Raw genomic sequence first — 24,057 nt, forward strand, 5'->3', positions numbered from 1 at the left:
TAATCTCAAGAACCTGCATATATTTTAGGTTTTATAGCAAAGAGGATTTAAAGTCATAGATGAAATGAAAGTTAACTTCAAACTGAGCTTACCCTGGATTCTCTGGGTGGGCCCAACATCATCTCAAGCATCCTTTAAGTATACAGACGGAGGCTAAAGGGTTAGAATCAAAGGAAGACTGGAAGATGCTATATTGCTGGCTTGAAGACCAGGGAATGGGCCACAAGCCAAGGGTGCTGAGATTTGCCAGGACACAACTCTCCCAAGAACCCCCAGAAAGAGCCATTCCTGCTCACACCTTGACCTGAGCCCAGTGAGATCTTTTTTGAAATTCTGACTTCCAGAATGATAAGAAAATAAATGTATGTTGTTTTAAGCCATTTGGTTTGTGACTGTTTGTTACAGCAGCAATGGGAAACTCATACAGAGTGTCACCACTTCCTGTCTTCAGCTGGTGCTGTTGCTCTTCCACAGATGAGGAAATGACAACTGCAGTTTAGTAACATCCAAAAGTTTCCTGCCCCAGGCCCAGTTCCGTGTGGCCTTGAATGAGTTGCTCATGTTCAGCCTTCAATCAGGGCCAGGATTTGGGAAGGGTCAATGAGGCACTCACTTGGATGCAAAAAAAAAAAAAATTACCAAAAACACTCAGTGATGATAAAGTCTATTTTTGTGCAATATTTTAAAACCAATGCAAAAAAAATCCATGATGAAAATAACACATTAAAATTTTGAATAGACTTAAGATCCATCTCCATTTCCACATCTGTAAAAGTAAGGACTATACCCCAACTTTGCAGGTTTGTGGTCAGAATTCAATTTTAAAATCCATGAAGGGCTGGGGGTATGGCTCTGTGAGAGCACTTGCCTTGCAGGCATCCTAAATAAATAAATGAATAAAACCTGCAGAAAACCTCTTTCGAGCGCCTCAGATGATTGCACTGATTTGCAGCAGCACAGTGGGTGGCGGGTGGGGAAGCACTGGGCCCAGCATCAGGCTGCTGAGGTTCCAGCCCCGACCCCCACCCCACCGCCCTACCACCCTCTGCGCATCACCAGAGGAGCTGCCCTGAGCCAGTGGTCCTCTTCTGTCAGAGTCTGGGCCGCGTTCAGTCTCCTTCCTAACCTCACTTTTGACTTTGTTTTCTTACAAATGGTGCAATGGTTCCTGTTCCTGAAACTTCTCCCTGTTCTTTTCCCTTGACCAGGTTGTTCACCTTCAGCGAGTTTCATCTTCTGAAAACTTTACTCATGTGGGCCTACCTGCAGCTGAACAGCAAGATCCAGGCAATCCCCATCCACGAGACCATGCTGACGTTTTTCAACAGGTGACACGGCTTAGTGTTGATTGATGGAGTGTGCAGACCCGGTTGTGTTGCTGTTCCTGGGGTCACAGGAGACGAATCAGTGATGTAACTTTTGTGGCATCATCCAGAGGGCATAGAATGCAGTTTTCCTTATGGGGCCCAAGATCACAGGAAGCCTTCAAACCACTGCACAACTTGGAAAAGTAAATAGTGCGTAGGTGTTATAATATGAGATAATCATGTGCTTCTGGGAACTCCGTGTCCAGAAATAGCATGACCCAAAAGGTACTTTTGCTCAGGAAAATTACCATACTACACTGACCTTAAAAACTTTATTTTTTAGTGTACCTAAATCAGACCAGGTCATTCTCATTTATATTTTACTAGATTAGATATAAAATCCTCAATTTTCTGGACAAATGAAAAGGCATTTAGATGTGTCAAGGTTTCATAACATTAATACTGTTCCTTATACTTTCCAAACTAACCTGAAGTTTGTATCGATATCAACAATTAAGTAAGAAATAGAAATTACAATAATAATATTGGGCCCTCTAATGTGCTTTATTTTTTTTAATATTTGTTCTTAAGTTTTAGGTGGCACAGTATCTTTATTTTACATTTACGTGGTGCTGAGGATGGAACCCAGTGCCTCGTGCATGCCAGGCGAGCACTCTACCACTGAGCCCCAGCTGCAGCCCTCTGATGTGCTTTATTAAGTATAGTAACAATAAGCACTTTCTTTTCATTTTCTCAGTGTATCTGCACACTAAGGGGCTGGTTTCATTATTCCTATTTTACAGATGAGGAAACTGAAGTAGAGATGCAATGTCTTGCAGAGATCATGTAAATGATGGGGGTTAGAACCTCACTTGAGCCCTGATCAACCAAGGCCCACAGTGCTCTGCCCCTCCCTCATTCCTAGAAGAACAGATAGGGCTCCTCTCTTGTGTCCACTCCAGGGAGCGGAGTGGACACAGTACCTTCCTGGGCACTGGGTTTAGGAAGATCCTGAGGCTGCTCCTAGATTTGTTGTTGTTAGCCAAGGACTTCTAAAATTGCTCCGGAGGGCGACTCTTCCCTTCCCTGTGTCCTCTCTGCCTGTGAATGTTTTCTATCTGGTCAAAAGGCCCCATTAGCAAGGTTTGCCATGGCCAGGGGAGGGGAGCCGGAGGAGGGGCGCTGAGGGGTTGAGGGGGAGGGCAGTAGTTGCCAGGTTCCATTTTGTGTCTCAGCCTCTTGTGTTAACCTCTTTGGTTGTCATTGCTGTGACAAAATACCTGAGGTAATCAAATTTTAAGGAGGAAAAGTTTATTTGGGCTTACCGCTTCAGAGGTGTCAATCCATGGTTGGCTGGCACCGTTGCTTTTGGACCTGTGGTGGAGCAGAACATCACAGTGGGCATCCAAGGTACAGCAAAGCTGCTCAGTTCATGGAAACCAGGAAACAGAAAGAAGAAGGGGACAGAGTACCAATATCCCTTCCAAGGGCACACCACCAATGACCCGACTCTCTTCCACTAGTCCCCACCTCCTGAAGCGTCCCAATGTGGGCCCTTGAGGGACAGTTCAGATCCACTCCGTGAGATACCACTCCACCGTCAAGCCAGCTGAGTGCATGATCCCAGAGCAGAGACAGTCCCAGGTGGCCCTTAGGGGTCCCGCCCTTGACAGGGGACACTGGTGGCATCCTTCTCAAGCATGATGAAGCATGTTCAAGGAGATAGACACCCTATTTCTTGTGCACGTGTGAGTTTAGCAGATAAATAGTCTTCCCCTTTTGGGGGAGGGGATGACGCTTTACCTCTAGCCACATCCCAGCCCTCTTTATTTTATTCGGAGACAGGTTCTTGCAGAGTTGCCCAGGCTGCCCTGGAATTTGCCATCCTCCTGTCCCGGCCTCCCTAGTGGCTGGGGTTCCAGGGGTGTGTCCCCATGCCTGGCAGCTGTCTTTTCATGCTAATCAGCTGATCGACCTGTTTACCGAGTTTCATTTGCATTGTTTTGAAGATTTAATCCTTTCTGGGAACATCTTGGCACTGTGTTCTCTTCAAAGCTCATTTTTCAGGTCTCTTTATTTGGGAAAAGCAGATTCAGTGTCAGAATTAGATGGAGAGTGTCTCCTTTCTATATAATTTGCTTCAAATCGAATGTTTCAGTCCCTCCTTTCCCCTCTTTTAATGACCCAGGAGACACTCTTTCCAGTGAGTCACGCCCACTGGGGAAGCTCCTGCGATCAGCTCGGTCCTGGACTCATGTCAAGGGGAGATAGGAAGTGAGCTAGCCTGGTGATTCACTGAGCTGTGTTTGCAGTGTGAGAGGAACACGGGGAAGAGGGAGGGGAGGCGTGCAGCCCCCTCCACAGAGGGTGGGCTTTCTGGGGCTTCCACAGCGCTCCCGAGTAGCCCCTGGGTCCCCCTGAGTGTCACACGCCAGGGTATTGCTCACTGTCAGAACTTTCCCTTTTTCCCAGGAATACATGTTGACTCAAACTGGCCCCCAAACCTAACACCTCTGCACAGCACCCCCACAGCCCTGGTCCTGCGCTGCCTTTCTTTCTGGAAACCATTTGCTTGTACCCCGGTTGTCACTGCCCCATCGCTGCCCAAGCAGCGGTGACAACTACCTGCCAGGACCTGTGCCCTCATGGCAGGGCAGGTGCCACCCTCGCCTCCCCTGCCCACTCTGCCCTCACCCTCTCCCGTAAGCTCCGGGTCCCTAAAGGAGAAAGATGGGACAGCTTGGAGCTGGATGGCTCCTCTGCCTGCAGGCGTCCAGGCCCTCTCTGCCCTTGGCCTCTGGCTTGGAGGGCTGTGGCGCCTGTTTTAAAACAGCGGATGGTTCTCCCGTCTGACTCATTCTTCTCCCTGGGGGCAGTGGCAACACTAAGGTAAGGCCTGACATGGGCCGCCACCCTCAAAGGCGTCTTCCTTCCCCAGGGCTCAGCTCCCACACTCCTCCTACCCCACCAGTCTGCTCTGGCTCTTTTCCGGTCAGGTCAGTTCCTGCTGGGAACCTCCCCTGAGAGCCTCCCCATGCAGACCCTCAGGAGCCCCTTGGTTCACACTCATGGGAAGATCATCCTTTACCTCAGCCCTAACTCACCTGGCACCTGCCTGGACTTCTTACTGAATGATGAGATTCCATCAAAGATTTTTACGCAGGTCAGTTCCCCCTCAGAGAACTGGGTCTTATGCTGCTGGTGCAAAATTCACTCAGAGAATATCAGGCCTGTAGCAACTGCAAGTAACAGGGATGGTGGGCAAGTTCCCGTTTTTATGCATGGGTGGTGCTTGCCAGAAGCGCTGTATCCAGACTCAGTGAGGAAGAATGTCTGGGTAGGTTAGTGGCATCTACCTGGACATAGGAGTGGGGTTGGTGGCACCCATGCTCCATGTGTTTCCTCCCTTCCCAGGGATCCCCAGAGTTGCCAGAAGTAGTGCAGAGCCTCGTAGCTACTGGCTTAGCAGGACTGGTCTCCAGAAGGTTCAGGATGCCCCGGCTCCTGCTGTTGGAGGAGGGAGGCTGTGGAGTCACCGTCAACCTGGCCAGAACTGGCTCCCCAGTGGTGTTAGCTGAGGTAGCTTCAGGGAACCGCTACCAAGAAGACATGGGAAAGATGGGACAGAGGAGCAGAACCCTAGGGAGACAGGAAACCAGTTCAGGAATTAGAATGGAAGCTGCCTGGCAGTTTTCAAAGCTGCAAATATTTGGTGACATAATTTAAATGACAGAGTGATCCATAGCTATCTCCCAGGGAGGAGGAACAGCAGGCAGAGTAGACACTTTTTTTTACAATGACTTTATTTTATTTTTATTTATTTTTATGTGGCGCTGAGGATCAAACCCAGGACCTTGCACGTGCGAGGTGAGCGCTCTACTGCTGAGCCACAACCCCAGCCCCCTGAGTAGACACTTGGAGGCCATCACTTTAGGAGATCTCCAAAATGGGCCTTCATCATGTGACAATAGTGGCACAAGCCACTCAGATCCTGAGATACCAAGGGCTGGCAGGTCTGCTAGGAGTGAGTGGAGCTGCCACGGTGCCACCTGCCTGGTGAGCCCAGCCTCCCAGAGGATGAGCAAAGGGACCTGCTGAGCCCTTTCTCATCTGCCCAGCGGCATCCTAAGGCAAGCTAGGAGCAAATGAAGACAAGAGCCCACGCCTTCTCTGCTTCCATTTTCTCTCCTTCATTGATTTTTTTTAATTGAATGTTCTGTCCGCCCTGGACACTAATGCAGTTTCTCTCAGAACCAGATGTTTCAGAACATCTTCAGCCTCTTTTTATTGCTGTCAATATAAGAAGGGAATGTGCACATACCAGCACACGTGTACACACACACTCTCACACACACACACACACACACACGTGCTCACACTAATGCACACACACTTGCACACACACTCCTTGGCATCCTGCAGCCTGTTTTCCTGGCAGCAGCTATTTTAGGAAAACAAATAGGCTGTCCAGAATTAATTTTAGCATCTCCTTGAGGAAAAAAAAAAAAAAAAAAGAAGCGAAGCTGATGCCTTCATTCATGGAGGAGAAAGATCACCATTTCACTTCACTTAGCAGTCTGAGGAGTTCACAAAAATGGTAAAAACCCATCAATTGGAGAAGGGCCAAGCAGGCAAATGTCAAACTTTTTCTAATGTACATTTTTATCAAGATATAAAATACATTCAGAAAAATGCAGACCTTCAGTGAACAGTGGCCCAACGGGTTTCCACAAAGGGCATGCACCTGTGTGACCAGCCCCCGGGTCAAGAAGCAGAGCATGGCCAGCCCTGGGGGCCTTATCTCAGGCACCACTTCCCACCAAAGCGGAACCACATCCTGACTTCTATTCCCCTCTGTACATCTTGTCTGCTTTGGAACTTTACATAAATAGAATGACTTAGTGTGCACTTTTTTTTTCCTTAAATTTTTTTTAGATGTTAATGAACCTTTATTTTATTCATTTATTTTTATGTGGTGCTGAGAATTGAACCCTCACACATGCGAGGCAAGAGCTCTACCACTGAGCCACAGCCCCAGCCCCTAGTGTACACTTTTTTTTTTTTTATAAGGGTCAGGCATTTTTTTAAAATATTTATGTTTTAGTTGTAGTTGAACACAATTTGTGTATTTTATTTATTTATTTTTATGTGGTGCTGAGGTTCAAACCCAGGGCCCCATATGTGCTAGGCGAGCATTCTAACGCTGAGCTACCACACCAACCTCCCCTGGTGTACACTTTTGAAGTGTCTGGTTCTTTTCTCTCAACACTGTTATCTGTAAAATCCATCCGTGTGGTTGAATGTAGCAAGAGCCTGCATATTCTCACAGAATTTTCCATCATATGAATGAAGACACCACAATGTATTTATTTATCTATTCTGATGTTGATGGATATTGCTGGCTATTAGGAATAGTGATATTATACATGTCCTTTTGTACACAAAATTATGTGCTTTTATTGAATATAAAACTAGAATTACTATCATGGGCATGAATAAACTCAATTTTAGTAAACACTGTCAAACAATTTTGTAAAGTGATTGTGCTAATTTGCTCCCTAACCAGCAGTATAGAAGAATTTGGGGTTTTCTGTATTTTTGCTTAATACTTGGTATTTTCTTTTTAAAAAATGTTATTTTAGATATACATGACAGTAGGGTGTATTCTGACATATTATACATGCATGGGGTGCAACCCATTCTGATTTTGACCCCATCCTTGTTGTTGTACATGATGTGGAGTTACACTGGTTGTATATTCATATATGTGCATATAGGAGAGTTACGTCGGATTCATTCTACTGTCTTTCCCATCCCATCCCCCCTCCCTTCATTCCCCTTTGTCTGATCCAATGAACTTCTGTACTCCCCTCCCCACCCTCCCTTGTTAAGGGTGAGCATTCACTTATCAAAGAGAATTCTGCCTTTGTTTTTTTGAGAGATACTTGGTATTTTCAATCCTGTGCTTCTCTAGTGTGTAGATATTGGAACTAATTTGCCTATTCTCTTTTTCAATTTACATTTCACAGCTAGTGATATTTACTCCCACTTTATAGTTGGTTGTCTTCTTGGTGAGGTGACTACTCCTTTGCCCATGTTTTTCTGTTGGGCAGTCAGATGTTTTTTCTTAAGGATTTGTAATTATTATTTCTTATATTCTGTTACAAGTCTCCTTGGATATGTGAATTGCAAACATCTTTACTCTGTGGCTAGCTATCTTGCTTTCCTAACAGTTTTGAGATGAACTAAAATTTCAAAATTTAAACAGTCTAATGTATCAGGCTTGCCTTTTGCAGCTTCTGATGTTCCAGAAATCTTTGCCTATTCCATGTCCATGAAGACATTCTCCTGTTTTTTTCCTAGAAACTTTATTGGTTTACTTTCTTTCTTTCTTTTTTTCTTTTTAAAGAGAGAGAGAGAGAAGAGAGATAATTTTTTAATATTTATTTTTTCAGTTTTTGGTGGACACAACATCTTTATTTTATTTTTATGTGGTGCTAAGGATGGAACTCAGCACCTGACACATGCCAGGCGAGCACGTTACCGCTTGAGCCACATCCCCAGCCCTGGTTTACTTTTTTTAAAACCCACAGTTCATCCAGAAGCATTTTCAGAATTGGTATGAGGTAGGGGTCCTGATCATGATCCTTTTTCTCCCATCAGGATGCACAATCAATCCAGCACCACTGATTGAAAAGCCCATCCTTTGTCCTCTGCTCTGTGGTTTTAATTTTGTCATTATATCAGACAGCCATCTACATGGAGGGGGATCATATCTGCACTCTCAATTCTATACAGTTGTCTATCCTTAAATCAAGGCCACAATCTTTCTGTCTCTTGGTCTTTATAAATCTTGATATCTAATCATGCAGGTCCACCAGCCTTGTTCTTCTGCAAGATTAACTGGGCCATTCTTTATCCTTTGGATAAAGTTTGTCAATTTCAGTTTGTCAATTTCAACCCCCACCTCCCCATCTTGCTGAACCCTCATTAAGAAAACATAGAACCTATAGATCAATTTGGGGAAAATTGACATATTTTAAATATTGGCTTTTACAATCCATGAAAATGCTAAAATTTCGATAGATAGATAGATAGATAGATAGATAGATAGATAGATAGATAGATATAGATATAGATATAGATATAGATAGATATATAGAGATAGATATATAGATATATTGTTTGGTATGTGGGGGGGATACTGGGTATTGAACTCAGGGGCACTCAACCACTGAGCCACATCCCCACCCTATTTTGTATTTTATTTAGAGACAAGGTCTCACTGAGTTGCTTAGTGCCTCGAAGTTGCTGAGGCTGGCTTTGAACTTGCAATTCTCCTGTCTCAGCCTCCCAAGCCTCTAATATTACAGGCATGCACCACCGCTCCCGGCTTCCACTTATATTTTTAAATTTATCTTAATATTTATAGTTTATTATACATCTTACCTTTTACTAAAGGTCTTGTGCACTTTTCTTGTGTCTATTCCTAAAGGTGTGATTTATCACTTGTTTACTTAAAACATATAGAGTGTTTACCTGTTCCTAAGTGTGACTCTCACCCTGGACAGTTGCAGCAGGCACTGTGACTTATTAACTTTGTTCTCCAAGTCCACAATACTTAATATGTTCACTAAGACTGGGATGAATGATGTCTTAAATGCTCTTTAATGGGGACTGCAACATCTGAAATATTTCACTTGAACTCTGAAAACTATCGAATGTCTCATAAATACTGCAAGGATGAACAGAGTGATTTTCTGGTCAGCTGTCTGGTGTTAAATGGGAACAAATACTGCTTTAGCAAGACCCACAGAGCCTTGAAGAGCGGAAGATGATTTTAGTCCTGCTGGGTTTCCCCTTGGAACAAATGTCAGAACCATCCCGAGCGCTGGACAAGTGACATTGGACTGAGTGTCAATGAATGACTGCTAGGGCTTGGCCTGACTAAGGAGCATAGCAATAGAGGACATAGGACATTGGCAGAGAGTCACCTGAGCAGCAGAGCTGTCAGCAAAGGCATTCCTTGGAGATAAATTATGGGTGAGTGGAGGGAAGGACAGGTGGGGTGGAGGCTGGACAGTTGGCAGGCGCCAGATCATCCATCCAGTTGACCCGCCCAACACTGTATAAGCGAAGTGCCTGGCACTGTAAGAGGTGTTGAGTGGACACAGGAAGCAGAGAAAATGCAGACCCATCTCCCAGAGCTCAAGTCTGGACAAAGTGTGTGCTTAAGGGGTCAGCAACCTAACCACTGTGGTGGGTGTACTGAAAAGCCGTTACCAGTGTTCTGCTCCCCACATGTTGAAGTAGAACATTAGAGAGCACGCTGAGGCAGGCATATAGAGCAGGGTTTATTTAAAAAGGGGTCACATAGACTTCTCCCAGGAGGGAGAAGGGGGTCATGGCTGGTGTCCTGGTATCCCCAGAAGTGAGGGTTCTGCCTTTTTATATGTCCTAGGCTTCCTTTGTCCTCCTGCTCTCTCCCCCTTATCTCTCTCCTTCTTAGTTGGTGACTAGGCCCAGGAGATACTGGGTGGGATGGCCAAAAGGTGGGAAAGAGGGGCTGGAGGGGCGGCGGGGGGTGGGGGAGGGATGATCCAGACAGGTAGGGGCCCAGGGCAGATTAATTTGCTGTTCAGTCTGCTGAATTGCTTCATTAACAGTTCTTTAGGATGGGCCATATTGGCTGGATTTGGGACATTAACATTTCAATCTCCAAACTGGTTTGGTCTGTTTTCTTCCATCTGGCCCCCGATTCATCTCTCTATGCTGACTATCTGTTTTTTTTGAATTCTGGCTTCTGTACCGTGCCAGTTCAGCCGGCCTGCTGGATGGGAGGAACTGACCTGGAAGTGACGGTGTGTGGTGGCAGCAGGATTAGTTCATTTACCACATTTTGGAGTTGGGAGCCAGCAGGCCACTTCCTGGTTCATAGATTCCAGAAGGTGCCCAGGTGTTCTGTACAGGTTACCTTTTGACAAAAAGCCATCTCCTCTCCTCTTTTTGAGTTATTGTCCCAAAATATGTAATTTTTTTTCAAAATTCACTTTAAAATTTAGCATGTTATTTCAAACATTTTTCAAATATGCTAAGTAATTTTTAATATTTTTCAAATATGCTAAGTAATTTTTTTTTGGGGGGGGGTACAGAGATTGAACTCAAAGCTGGACAGTTGACCACTGAGCCACATCCCCATCCTCAGCCTTTTTTTGTATTTTATTTAGAAACAGGGTCTCATTGAGTTGCTTAGTGCCTCACTACTGCTGAGGCTGGTTTTGAACTCGTGATCCTTCTGTCTCAGCCTCCCAAGCCTCTGGGATTATAGGCATGAGCTGCTGCACCCAGCTAACTCTAGATCTTTTTATTGTGATAAAATATACATTGCATAAAACTTACCATTGGAAGCATTTTTACGTGGGTTCAAAGGCACTGAGTGATCTCCAGCGCCTTCATCCCCAGCCTGATGCTGACTCCCTCCTCTCCCGGCCTCTGCTGCTCTTGGTCTCTCTAGCCTCCTGCTCTAGGGAGGAATCCTTTGCCTTTCATGTCAGCCTTCTTCACCTGGCATAATGCCCCCGAGCTTTGTTCACATAGCAGCAGTGTCAAAATACCAAAGTGTGAATTTTATCACCCAAATTTGAAGTGCTGGATCTAGCAGTCTGTGGGGCTCCCCTGGGCTGGACGGCAGGGAACGCCAGCCCCAGCCGCTGGCAGGATGGAGAGGGGCTGAGGAGCTGAGAGAGAGCATCTCTGGAATCCCAGCCTGTGCCTTGGGGGGAGCCTTGCCCCAGGCTCTGTCTCTCAGGAGGGCTGTAGGGGGGTTGCCTTGAGAGGGGACCAGAGTCAACCTGGGTATGTCAAGGAACTGAGAACTGTGTCCTTAAAAGGGACATGTCTAAGGGTTTCTCAGTGAACTTGAGGAAGCAGGCACCATAGCCTGAAGTTTGTCCCCCATAGTGCTAAACCAAGGGAGATCTTTGCACAGACAGGACTCAGCCCCAGGTGAGTCCACCGAGGTACCCATACAAAGGTGTCCCCAGACTGAGCAGCCAGCCGCCTGCTTCCACTGTGTATGACATGAGGCCAATGCCCTGACCTCCAGGCCCAGAGTGGAGCTGCCTCTGCACCCAGGCAGTCAAGAGGCACCAGGTGAGGTGGAAAGACCCCGGGCTGGACTGGGGCTGGCTCCGTGACAGCTGACCTCACAGACTCCAGGAGCAAGGAGTGGGCACACCCCTCTGGTCCTTTGAGATTTTAGAAAATTAGAAGCTGAGTACACCGTTTACTTCCTTGGATGTGGCCCATGGCTTGGGTGACTTAGTGGCATTATGATCACCAGGAGTGATTCCATGCTCCAGATTGTTGGGGTTGAGAGGACAATGGTGGTACTCACAAGGTGCTGAGGACCCGATGGGTAGCTGTGCCAAGCTCCTCTCAAGCACTGTCACCTTGATGTCCCCCCTCCACCCAAAGAGGCACGTGTGGCTGTTGTTCCCACTTGACAGAGAAGGACAGTGAAGCTCAGAGAGGCTCAGACACATGACCGATGGTGGCTGGACCAGGATGGGACCTTGGCTTGTCTGACTCCAGAACCCAGCTTGGTTGGATGATAGCCGACCCGTGACCTCTCCAGTTCAGCCATGACAGTGGGCGTCCCTGCCGCTTCCCCAAGAGGTCATTAAGCCTCGTCGCCTAACCACAAAGCTCTTCCCATATCCTCTGGGACAGGAGGGCTGTCCAGAGAGATCCTGGGTGATCCTTGGGGTCTGAGTGCCTCTCAAGGGAGGTTCAGGGCCTGGGTCCTCCTCTCGCCCAGCAGCCTCCTCTCCAAGCAGAGCAGCGGAGCTGGTGTGCGGCTTCTGGGTTGGAGTTTCCCTTCTGTGGTGGCATCTGATTATATTTAAGCTGCAGCTCCAGCTGGTACCCACAGCCTCAGCCTGGGCTGGGGAAGCCCTTGCCATGGGGAGTGCTGTGCCAGCTTCTACCCTTCTTCTTCCTTACCTCTGCTGCCTTGACCTCCATGCCAGCCACCATGCTCCCCTGTTAAATGGTGAAGGAGGCAGACAAGGTGGTGGCATCCAGGTCAGGAGGTGGAAGGGACCTGAGTGTTACTTATCTAAGACACCTATGTTCTTAGGGCACCCTGAGTGATGGTGGGAGGGTTCCAGAACCAATAACCCCAGAGTCCTACAAGTATTGACCTTCCTTTATTTAGCTTTGTCATCACCCGCAGAAATAGGCACCTAGTAGGTTTTAGTAAATGCTCATTGAATGGGGTCAGAACGCATTCGTTGTGTACCCTTCCCCCTCTGACAAATCCCTCGGCACCCCCAGGCCCATCTGCTGAGCTCACTGACATGGAGAGGAGCTGGGAAGTCCCAGGAATTCCCGGATCCCATGAAGGCTAGTGGTTCTGGGCAGGTTGGCAGGCACCCCCAACCAAGGCGAGATGGGCCAAGAGGCATCCATCCGGTCCAGCTGGGACAGGGTGTGATTTGGACTCTCAGTTTATGGAAAAATGATCCAAAAGTGCCCTTGCTGGTTTTATGCAGGATCTGTCTCAAGGGAATGACTTTGCATTTCCAAAGGGACTTGGAAAAATTATCCCCCATTGTCCCTATTTGTGAAAAATTACCGTTTTATGAAGCAAATTATTTCAAAACAGGGGTGGTGGGTGTGTCTGTGTGTGCATGACCTCTCAAGGGGAATTTGATCATCTCCAGCCAGCCCTGACCTTCAGCCTGTGTGGAAATTAATTGGCATTTAGCACCAACTGGCTGTTGCAGAACTTTTAGTAAAAAAGTCAGCTGCTGAAACCAGCCATGCTCATGCCCACCCTTCTTTTCTTTGTAATTCTACTGGAATTTTTTTTTTTTTTTTTTTTTTTTTTTTTTGGTGCTGGGGATTGAACCCAGGGCCTTGTGCATGCGAGGCAAGCACTCTACAACTGAGCTACATCCTCAGCCCCCAGAAAACTTTTGAAGGGCCCGATTTGGTCACTTGCTGCAAGGGCACTATCTGTAGGGAGGGGTCAAATGCCCCATCTGTAAAATGGGCTGATGATCGTTGCCCTGTCTGTACCACAGGAAGTTTGTGAGACTCGGGGGACAAAAGGTAGATCAAAACCCTCTGTCACCATGTGTTCCAAGCAGTCACTTAACATGTGTTTACAGTATGTGCAGAGCTCTTGGGGAGGAAGCGGGACGTAGCCACTTGTCTAATGACATTCTCTGGGGTTTGAGTCACAAGTGTTCTCTAAGCTGCCTCCTGCTTCCTCGCCTACCCCACCCAGAGACCCAGGTGCCATCTGCCCCTGCTGCTGAAACCACTAGTCTATGGCTGGGCTCTCGGTAGCGCTCTCCCATTCCAGAAGGAAGCATCCTGAAGGGCTTCTGTTCTTCTCTGTGCCTCTGCTAAGCTTTCCCAAGAAGTGCTGCTTTCTGGACCGAGACATAGGACAGAGCTGGCTGCCACTCTTCCTTTGCTTGCGTCTGCACAGCATCACTAGCGGTAAGTGCCACCCCTGTGCCAGGAAAGCAGCTGGGGACCTGCCCCACCCCTCAGCCACTCCCAAGAAGCCCTACCAGATGTTTCCAAAGGAACCAGCTGGAATCTAGCATTGTCACTTCCGAGCTGTGTGACTTTGGGAGCATCAAGTAACCTCTGGTCTCAGTTTCCTTGTCTGTAAAATGGGGATAATCAGAGGCTCTGTGACATGGGGTGACGGACAGAGGTGGCTCTCCATGGTGAAGCAGGGCACAGCTGCCAGGGCCGTTTCCTTGCCATAGGATTGTGGGAAATGCCTCAGCAGGGGATTGACTTCTAGGTCACTTGTTTGGCATTTACAGAGAAAAATTGGATCAATTGAACAAGTTGTCCAGCAGTTCAAGTCCTCTGGAGAAGGAAGTGTGGGTCTTGGTGTTGTGGATCCCACACTTGTGATCAAGTGCTGGGTCTTTGGAAACTGTTAGTGACCACTGTGCCCCTGTGCTGCTGCCCGCTCTGCACTGCGGAGCTCACCTGGCTCTGCCTTTCACAGGACTCACAGGTTGCATATGGTCACGGCCGCTTTGGCTTCCAATATCCTGACTAGGCATCGTGATGGCACCTTCCGTTTGCTGTCCCCCCTTGGCATGCATATCCAAACATCAAGTCCTCTTGGAACAAACATACAGCAAAGCAGGAGACCATGAAAGGAGCACTCTAAAATTTGTTGGGTTCATATTTGGCTGAATTTAGGCAGCATTACAGACTGGGACCTAATGCTTTCAATTCCCCTTTTCTGCATCTATCAGGGACAAATTTTTATTATATTTTTTTGGTGGTGGTACTGGGGATTGAACTCAGAGACACTCCACCACTGCACTACATCCCAAGCCCTTTAAAAAAAGTTATTATTTTGAGATAGGGTCTCACTCATTTGCCAGGCTGGTCTTGAACTTGCGATTTTCCTGCCTCAGCCTCCCCAGGTGCTGGGATTACAGATGTGATCCACTGCTGCCCTCAGGGATAAATTCTTAAAGTGAATACCCGGAGGACAAATTGTTCAATTGATCTAAAAACTCTAGGTCTGTGCCCCAAAGCCAGATTATATTCCCTTGACCTCATGCTCTGGGTACAGGGGAGTCAAGTGAGACTTGGAAAGTTGGGGAATATATTCTAGGCAGGACAGGAAGCCACCCAATGAGATCTTTGCCCTCTTAGAGGATATTTGAGAACTTTTCAAAGCCATTTCCTTTTTTAAATTTTTTAAAATATTTAGTTTTTAGTTGTAGGTGGACACAATATCTTTATTTTTATGTGGTGCTGAGGATCGAACCCAGTGCCTCACGCATGCTGGGCGAGAGCTCTACCACTGAGCCACCTCCCAGCCCTCAAAGCCATTTTCATCTGTCCACATGTACCAAGTAGCTCTGAAACCCCGGGATGGCTGAGGGAGTCGGGTTGTCTTGTCCAGATTGCTTCTAGATGCTCCAACAACACTGAGAATCTCATTCCAAGCCTCCCCTGCCAGGCAGGATTGCAGCCAGGGCACTGTGAACGCTGGGGTGGGGGTGGGTATTCTGTAACTGAAGCACACCTCATGGATGCCCATGGAGACCTAGGGAAAATATGGGAAGAAAAATAAAAACAGAAGCAAATTTGAATCAGCAATACTCAGCCTAAAATCTTCTTCACCACTTCTTTTAATATTTTGGTAACATTGTGAGGATAGAAATCTCTTTGCATCATGTGGGTGAAGCTGCACTTTGAGGACCATTGATGTCCTCTCCTTTCACATAGTTCCCCAAGAACCCTCCAGGATCACAGGGCACTGATGTCTTTTTGTAGGATTGTTGGGAATATATTTCTATTAAAAGATCATAAGTTGCTTTTTAAAGCATTAATATGTAGCAATGAGAATTTCCTGCTGAAGTTGAAATTGCTCTCTGATTTGGAGTGAATTCATTCATTCCTTTGAAAGTTCATTGGTATTTTGTTTTTCTTTTTGGTACCAGGATTGAGCCCAGGGGCACTTTAACCACCCAGCCACATCCTAGCCCTTTTTATTTTTTATTTTAGGACAGGATCTCAGTAAGTTGCTTAGGGCCTTTCTAAGTTGCTGAGGCTAGCTTTGAACTTGTGATCCTCCTGCCTCAGCCTCCTAAGCCTCTGGGATTACAGGTGTGCACCACTATGCCCTGCTTATTGTTATAAATTTTTTAAAAGAAAATTCATTTGGAATATAAAATAACCAGACTCTTTACACTACCACAGTGATTCTGAGTTGTCTTCTTCCCATTTTATCAACCCAAATTTGAAGGAGAGCTGCCCCTTCCTTCCCTTGGCTCCTGACATCTTATTTTTTCTTTCTGTGAGATTTTGGAGGTTCTGTTATGAATGAAACCGTAAACATGTTCTCTTTGTGCTTCTCTCAAGGCAGGGATCTGGAGGAGTTAAGGCACATTAACTTCTTTCCCGAGTCCTGGCTGATCCGGGTTACAGCCAACCATTACCACGCAGTGAGTCTGCTCATCAAGGGAAAAAAATCACCCGAATTGATTGCCTCTTTGACTTTGCCTTTTCTGAAGATGTGTTTCATGTTTGCCACCTCTGGGTCTTTGAGGCCTGGATCCTCCTCCAGGGCAATCAGGGAGAGCTGTACCTGGGAAGGAGAGGAGGGAGGAGGCCCAGCCTGGGAATCCTGGTGTTCAAGGCCTGTGCTCTGATGGTCTGCAGCATGGGGGCTCCAGTCACCCCAGCCTCCAGAGCCCCCACTAGCCATGAACGTGTCATGTGCTTATAAGTGGAATTTTTCAACATGCAGAGAAATAGAAAATAAATACCCTTAGACCCATCACCCAAAGACAACTGCTGTTGACATCTTATGATATTTATTATCTTTAAGCCTTTTTAAAATATATAATGTACTCAAGTATGTACTTCCTAACACCTTTCTTAATGGCTGCCAACCCTTTCACCCACAGAATGTGCCAGAGCTACTGTTATTGGACTTTCCCTTATTATAGAAAATGTATAGTGTTTCTAATTGTTTAATGTTATAAATGATCATATGGGGAACATATTTTTACATCACCATTTATTTTTCTGTGCTTTGAATTGTTTCCTTAGAGGAGATTTTCAACAGCAGAAACACTGGCTCTAAAAGGAATGTGCATATTTGTTCTTGATAGATATTAACAAATGTTGGGACAAAATCACTCTTTCTTCAGAAATAAATGAATATGCCTGGCTTTGTACATCCTCAACAATATAGAGCATTTTAATTTCAAATGACTTTTGTTGACCATGAAGGGGACAATGGCATCTCAGTTTTGAGTATGCATTTCCTTTATTACTAGTAAATATGAATATTTTTCCAGGCCAGCATGTCCCTCTTTGTGAATCATCTATGCAAACTGCCATATTTCTCATGGGTTTCCAATCAAGCATCTGTAGAGATGAAGCTGGGCATTGTTCAAGGTCTGAAGATGCATGAGTCACTAGTTAAAATGCAACCAGCTCTACAAATGCCTTTTGTGATGGCAAACCAGCCTCCGGGCTCCACCCTCCTTGCACATTAGAAATGACTTCATGGATGGTGCTTCTCTGGGACAACTCAGAAGGAGGCTGTAACAGAGTACCCCAGGGACAGTCTCTGGGGCTGACACCTCAGGAAGTTCCCACAGACTCTCTCTTCTCCCCTCTGACCTGCCACCTCCTTCCCTTTGCTGGTAGCTGCCAGTGTCATCCTGCTGGGGACACCCCACCCCATCCCCGCTGCCCTGTCCGTGGAGTTGGTCATGGGGCTCTTACTTGTTCTGGACTTTCTGACCGTGGCCATTCTCAGCCTCATAACCGAGATCTTTTTCTTCTCTCTATATTCTCTGAAAATATTGAGCACAGGGCCCAACACATAGTAGGTTTTCCATAAATTCTTGTGGACCAGATGAATGGCTGGACAGAGGGTCTGGAGATGGAACTCTTCCCAGTACCCTGGTGGTGGTGGTGGGGAGACCCAGGAAGATGGGGGGGGGGGCGACAGTCTCCTTTCCACTGCTGGTAAGCCGCGTGCGTTTCCCTTTCAGGTGGAGAGCGGAGGTGACATGGCCCACCTGAAAGATCTGACCACCCAGGCTGTGAGATTTGGGCTGCTTTTTGACCAGGTGCTGAGAACTGGACTCAAGCAAGGGGAAGAACTGTGCCCTGCACTTGATCAAGGACCTCTGTAGGGCGGGCCATGATCTTTTCTCCTCTGATAGGAGAGTCAGGGGCCCCCAGAACAGGAGCCTGTGACAGGACACCCAGGAATCCAACCTGTGTACCCCAGATTTTCCCAGGATAGACTGTCCTGGTTTCCCCAGGATAGAAGAGTCTTCCTGGGATCCAAGTCTTTCCATTCTAAAACCAGGAAAGTCCTGGGAAACGGATGAGGAGTTGATTCTCCCAATTTCTCACAAACATGGACGCCTCCCAACAGGCTGAACAAGCCTCCACTCCAAGTCTGTGTTGAAGCTTGCAAGGGTGTACTTATTCCCAGCAACTACTTTGACAAACCCCATCGGGAGCCAAGGAGCTGGGGTGAAGGCATCCTGGCGTTCAGGCATGGGGAGCATCTACAGCCAGTGTCTGTTGTCTTGTGCTTCCGGTGATGGGCACAGGCTGCCGCTCTCCTTCCTCCTCCCTAACCTATTAAGCCCAAGTTTTCAGTTCTGCAAAATATTTCAACACAATTGATACAGGAGCATGGAAATGGGTTAGAAACCATAATCTGGAGCTCATATCTAGCATTATATTAATTAGTATTATAATTATTATATCATACTATAATTATATTATTTTTATAATTCTATTAGGTAATTATTATACATATTAAATTCTATATTTAAGTTTTTATAGGTGTTCCACATCTGGGATGATGGCACAAAATGGGCTAAAGGCATTCCAGGAGGGATCACCAAAGAATTCAATGTCTCAAGGACTGGGGATCCCAAATCTTTCATCTGAGAGAATCCCCTGGATCAGCCCTCTGATTGCAGAGACCCACCTAAGTGGGTGTAGATTGCAAGAGCAAGTACCTTGAGCAGGGAGTGCCTCTTAGATCCATCAAATTGGAACAAAACACTTTGTTTCAAAGGTCTGCAAAGCACAGGTCACCTAGGAACATACCTAACTCATGCCTTTCCTCATTAAGGAACATGCAGAGTAGACATATTGTCCCTACTCAGTATCAACTACTAACTCCTACTAACTGTACTGTTAGTAGTAATAATAATCAATATTAACCTGCCAAAAAATTGATGACGTCTGTCTAAGTCAGCTTTTTCATTGCTGTGACCAAAGAACCTGATAAAAAATTTTAGAGAACGAAAAGTTTATTTGTGGCTTGGGGTTCAAAGATCTAAGTCCATAGATAGCTGACTCCATTTCTCTGGACCTAAGGTGAGACAGAACATCATGGCGGAAGAGTGTGGTGGAAGAAAGCAGCTGGGGACATGGCACCAGGAAGCAGAGAGAACTCCACTTACCCAGGGCAAAATATGAACCCCAAAGGCACACCCCCAGTGACCCATGTCCTCCAGCCATACCCTACCTACCTACAGCTACCACCCAGTTAATCCATTCAAGTGGATTAATCCACTGATTGGGTTAAGGCGCTCACAAAATAACCAGATCATTTTACCTTTGAACTTACCTGTGTTGTTTCACACGTGAGCATTTGGAGGACGCCTCACCTCTACGTCATAACAAAGTCATCACTTGGCTTCCCCATGCTTCGGGGGCTGAAATTGCTATTGCATTTCCACTTTCAGGTCCCTTGTCAATGAGTTGCTTTTGGTGTCACTCGAGTTTGCCCTCCCCTTGCCTTGGAATACTGAAGATCGCCCTCCTTTACTTGGTTGCTTCTCTCTCCCTCTGTAGGAGAACACCACTCATTCAAAGATGATTTCTATATATGGATTCTTCTTTGAGATAAAGGGAATCAAACATGACACCACCTCTTACAGTTTTTACATGCAGGTAAGGACAGCACCGAACAGTTACGTCTCTGATACAAGAATCTACAGTCTGTCAATTTGTATTGATCAGTAATGGTTGATTGATTAGTGATTCACATGGACTGTATTGTAAGTGCTCATACACCTGATATCATTTGATTTTTACTACCACCTCAGGAGATAGGTATTGTGAGCCGAGGAGGATCTCAAGATTGGGTGACTCCATGTTTGTACGTCCTCTGCAGAAAAGCCAGGGTTGAATTTCGGTCTTCCTCCTTTCCATTTAGGATTTGATTCATCTTTGATTTGTACTCAATGGGTGATGTCCTTCTTCCATGGAGGCAATGCAGAGTGCCTACCAGTGGGAGGGGGCAGCCGTTTAGAGCCACAGCATGGCAGTGGGCGGGATGCTGAGGAGTCGGTGCTCCTGCTGGACCCTGACGAGAGGCAGGGGACAGCCATTAATGAGCAGAGAGGTAGTCAGACTGCCTGGTGCGCTGTATGAGCTGGGAAATTTCCCTGAACCCCTAACCTTTAAGATGGGAAAGGTCACAAGACCCGCCTCACCAGGATGGCTATGGGCATTGATGCACTGATTTGTGCGAAGGGCTTGGAACGGGGTCTGTCGCGGAAGGCGCTCTGTGTTTTTGTTTTGCTTGGCGCTGGGGGCTTCCTGCATGGTAAGCCTGTGCTCTCCCTCTGAGCTAATCCCTGTCCAACACTGTGAGTGTCAGCACTGATGATGGTTATGACTGACCTCTGTGATGAAGGGCTGCTGTGGTCCGCGTAGGATCTACGTAGAAGTCTCTCTTCTGTACCATTTGCAAGCTTCCTGACTTAATCTTCCCATCACCACTGCCAGTCTCTGAACCTGGAAAAGGGGGAGCTTTGAATGACTGGCTGAATGGGTGGATAAACGAACAAATGATGACTCTGAGTTTTATTCCCAGTGCTCTCACCTTCTGGAAGGGCAAGTCTCTTCCTTGGGCCTGCATTCTGGTCCCCAGTCACTCAGGCATCTCCCTACACAAGGGGTTTTATTGGATAGAAAAGATGAGTCATGGAGTACCACCAGTCTAAAGGCCGTAGGAATCCTGGGTCAGGGTTTCTCCTCTCTCAGGAACATGCAGAAGCAACAACAGAGCTCGACTGGGTGTTTTTCTGGGTTGGCCGAATCCCGGTCCATCTGACAGTGGTCTGTGCATGGTGAGGGCTCAGATGCCGGCAGACTCAGTAGTGGCCTTCAGGAGCTGATGCCATTTGGGAAGTGCCCCCTGCTGTCTGCACACAGGAAGGGTCTATGTGCCCAGAACGGGGTTCCACCAACTCTGGTCACCCCAGTCACAGGTCCACCTGGGATGGGTCACTCTCTTTGCAGAGAATAAGGCACACAGACTTGGATTCCCCCTCTACCATCTGCGAGCACAGTGCTGTCAGCCTGAAGTCAGAGCGTCTGGTGAAGTATGAGATCCGAGCCCAGACCCTGGTGGAAGGCAGGTGGCAGGAGTTCAGCACTAACCAGATCACACAGAAGTTCGGCTTCGTCCAGCCTTGCTGCAAAAGCCACGTGAGCGTTCCTTTTAGTCTCATTTCTCTTGGATTTCCTTTTGCTCCTTCTCTCTCCCATCCCATTTTGGGGGCCCCTGGCTTCCAGTCATCCACAGGAGGGCAGCTGGGACTGCCCAGAAGCCAGAGAAGACTTCTCAGTCCCACAGCCCGTCAGAATCACCTGGGCCTAGAAACACTCAAGCCTCCCCAGAGCAGGAGACCACATGCTGCATGAATGAGGCCTGTTTTTTGTTTTTTTTTTTTTAATTAGGGAGTGAATCCAGGGGCGCTTAACCACTGAGCCACATCCCCAGCCCTTTTTTGTATTTTATTTAGAGACAGGGCCTCACTAAGCTGCTGAGGCTGGCTTTGAACTCGCGATCGTCCTGCCTCAGCCTCCCAAGCCACTGGGTTTACAGGTGTGCACCACCACGGCCGGCTGAGGCCTGGGGTTTTTATAAATGCTTCCCAGATTACTTCCTGTGCTGTTGGAAATCAGGATAGCAACTTTCTTTGTGGACTAAGTGGGGCAGTGGGATATTAATGGGTGAGAACATGAAGGAGACGTCTGAGGGCTGCAGGTGTGTGTGTGTGTGTGTGTGTGTGTGTGTGTGTGTGTACACTAGGGATGGAACCCAGGGCCTTGCATCTGCCAGGCAAGGGCACTACCTGTGAGCCAGGTCTCCAGCCCCTGCAGACATCCCCTACCTTGGGGATGCGGGAGCTGCACAGACATTCTGGCTTTGCGAAAACTCCCAAGTGCACTCAAGACTTGTTGACTTTGCTGTATTTAAAGTATGCCTAGAATTTTAAGAGTCTTTAACCCCCCCCCCCCCAGGTGATCACGAGGTGCAGCAGGGCTGGGAACTGCCCACTGTTACAGTGGAGGGACCTCCCTGTCCCCATCCTGGAGGATATGAGTTGTGTTCTTATCCTAAAATTCCCATTTGCTTTGTTCTGTTTCATATTTTAGGCCCTGAAAATCCAAACTGTGGGCATCCCGATCTATGCAAGTTTTGCATTCATCTTCCCACTATCTTGAAAGTTTCCAGAAGATTCTATGGGATTCCCCCCCACGTGGGTCTGCATAAAAGGAAATAAAATGACATTAAAGGGGACTCCAGTGTGCAGCTGACTGTCCTAGTTAGCAGTGTTTCCTTAGAACTTTTGTCCTCACTTGAGGATAGAAAGTGCCACAAGGCCACTTGCCATCCTTGGCCCCAGAGCACCCCAAATTCCACTTCCCGGGGGTGTGGTGGGAGCACCTGCATCCACAGGCCTCAGAATCTCCCTTCTGCTGGCTGCAGCTCCACCTGTACCCGGAAGGACACACCTGACCCTTGTCCCTGACGCTGTGGCTCAGCCAGAGACAGAAATAAGGAGGGAAGGAGCTGAGTGACTGTCATCCACCTTTTCAGATGGGACTGCATGGTTTGGGGCAGTGGGGTAAGAGCCTTTCTCCCCCTTGTGGATGAGTTTTCTATGGTAGTGTAACCAAACACCCCAAGTGTCCCCACCTAAACCACACGTCTTTCATGGTTTTCACGGCTGAGGAATCCAGATGAGCTTCCTGGGTCCTGTGCTCAGGGCCTCTACAAGACTATGGTTTAGTGGCAGTCAGGCAGTGTTCTCATCCAAAAACGTGCCCAGCAAGGACACAACCTGTGCCAAGCTCATTCAGGTTGTCAGCAGATGCATCTTCTTGCAGGTGTGGGATCACGGCCCCAGTAGTTACTGGCTGTTGGGAGAGGTCGCCCAGGTCCTGGAGGGAATTTACAGAAATTTCAAGGCACCCTGTTGGCTTCTTGAAGGCCAGCAGGAGAACCCCTCACTCTGGCCCTCTAGAACAGTCTTACACGATGTACCATAATTGTGGGTGTAACACCCACCCCTGCCTTTGTCCTGGTCTCTGGGCTAGAGTGAAGCTGCATGTTCCACCACATCCAAGGAGAGAGGATTCTACAAAGGTCACCTTAAGGGGTGTCCACACCAGTGTGTCACCTATTGTCTCTGGACAGTGATGGCGAGTTAAGAATGCACTGTAGAGAGTGAGGTGGCTGAAATCAACCTAAAGATCACTTAGAGTCAGGCCCAAGTGAAGGAGGCTTCTTCCCAGCAGGAACCCAAGCAGGGTGGCGTGGGAAGGAGATGAGCTGGTGGGGAGCTGGCCTGGTGGGAGAATGGGAGCTGAGGAACTGGGTGCTGGGAACGGCTGGCAGGTCCCCTCCCTCATGCAAACCTGCTTCTCAGCCTCCCTCACCTGTGGGAAGTGGTGGTGGGAGCTGGGGAGAGGAGAGGCCAGGGGAGAGGAGAGGCCAGGAGGCCAGGGCAGCTGTCACCCTGTGTGGAGGCCATTCCTGGAGTGGCTGTGTCCTCTGCGGCTCCAGCTGGCTCTGGCGCCTCCAGTGCCACCCCAGCTCTTCCCAAGCAGCCTCCTGCCACAGTTCCAGGGCCCAGCAAAGGGTCTGCTCCTGTCCTGATACCAGCCCTTGTCCCGTGTCCCTCCAGCCCTCAGGGCTGTGTAGGTGTCCATCACTGCCAGGCACCAGGCTTCTCATTCTCGAGCTTGGCATCATTTCTTGACATCATTCTGCCTCCTCATCGTACAGAGGGGAAACTGAAGACAGCCAGCTGGGGTGGCCATTCTGGCCAGGCATGTAACCCTGCACATCTCCCTGAGTTCCCTCCCCTGGAGGCAGGTGCGGTTTTCAGGGCTGCTA

The 24,057-nt window shown here is 47.6% G+C and overlaps 1 protein-coding gene across 1 annotated transcript in view; it reads left to right on the forward strand.

Moving 5' to 3' along the window:
- The window catches only part of Btbd16 (BTB domain containing 16), a 43,650-nt gene extending 21,195 nt beyond the window's left edge, over positions 1 to 22,455 (forward strand). Inside the window, exons 8-14 of the mRNA XM_015498430.2 lie at positions 1,209 to 1,328; positions 13,729 to 13,824; positions 16,234 to 16,312; positions 17,879 to 17,956; positions 19,713 to 19,811; positions 21,168 to 21,356; positions 22,311 to 22,455. Coding sequence (XP_015353916.1) covers positions 1,209 to 1,328; positions 13,729 to 13,824; positions 16,234 to 16,312; positions 17,879 to 17,956; positions 19,713 to 19,811; positions 21,168 to 21,356; positions 22,311 to 22,379 — 730 coding nt within the window. The 3' untranslated portion in view covers positions 22,380 to 22,455. The remainder of the gene's footprint in view (positions 1 to 1,208; positions 1,329 to 13,728; positions 13,825 to 16,233; positions 16,313 to 17,878; positions 17,957 to 19,712; positions 19,812 to 21,167; positions 21,357 to 22,310) is intronic.
- Positions 22,456 to 24,057: the final 1,602 nt, after the last annotated feature.

Source organism: Marmota marmota, unplaced genomic scaffold (genome assembly GCF_001458135.2).
Source record: "Marmota marmota marmota unplaced genomic scaffold, marMar, whole genome shotgun sequence".
Taxonomy (NCBI): Eukaryota; Metazoa; Chordata; class Mammalia; order Rodentia; family Sciuridae; genus Marmota; species Marmota marmota.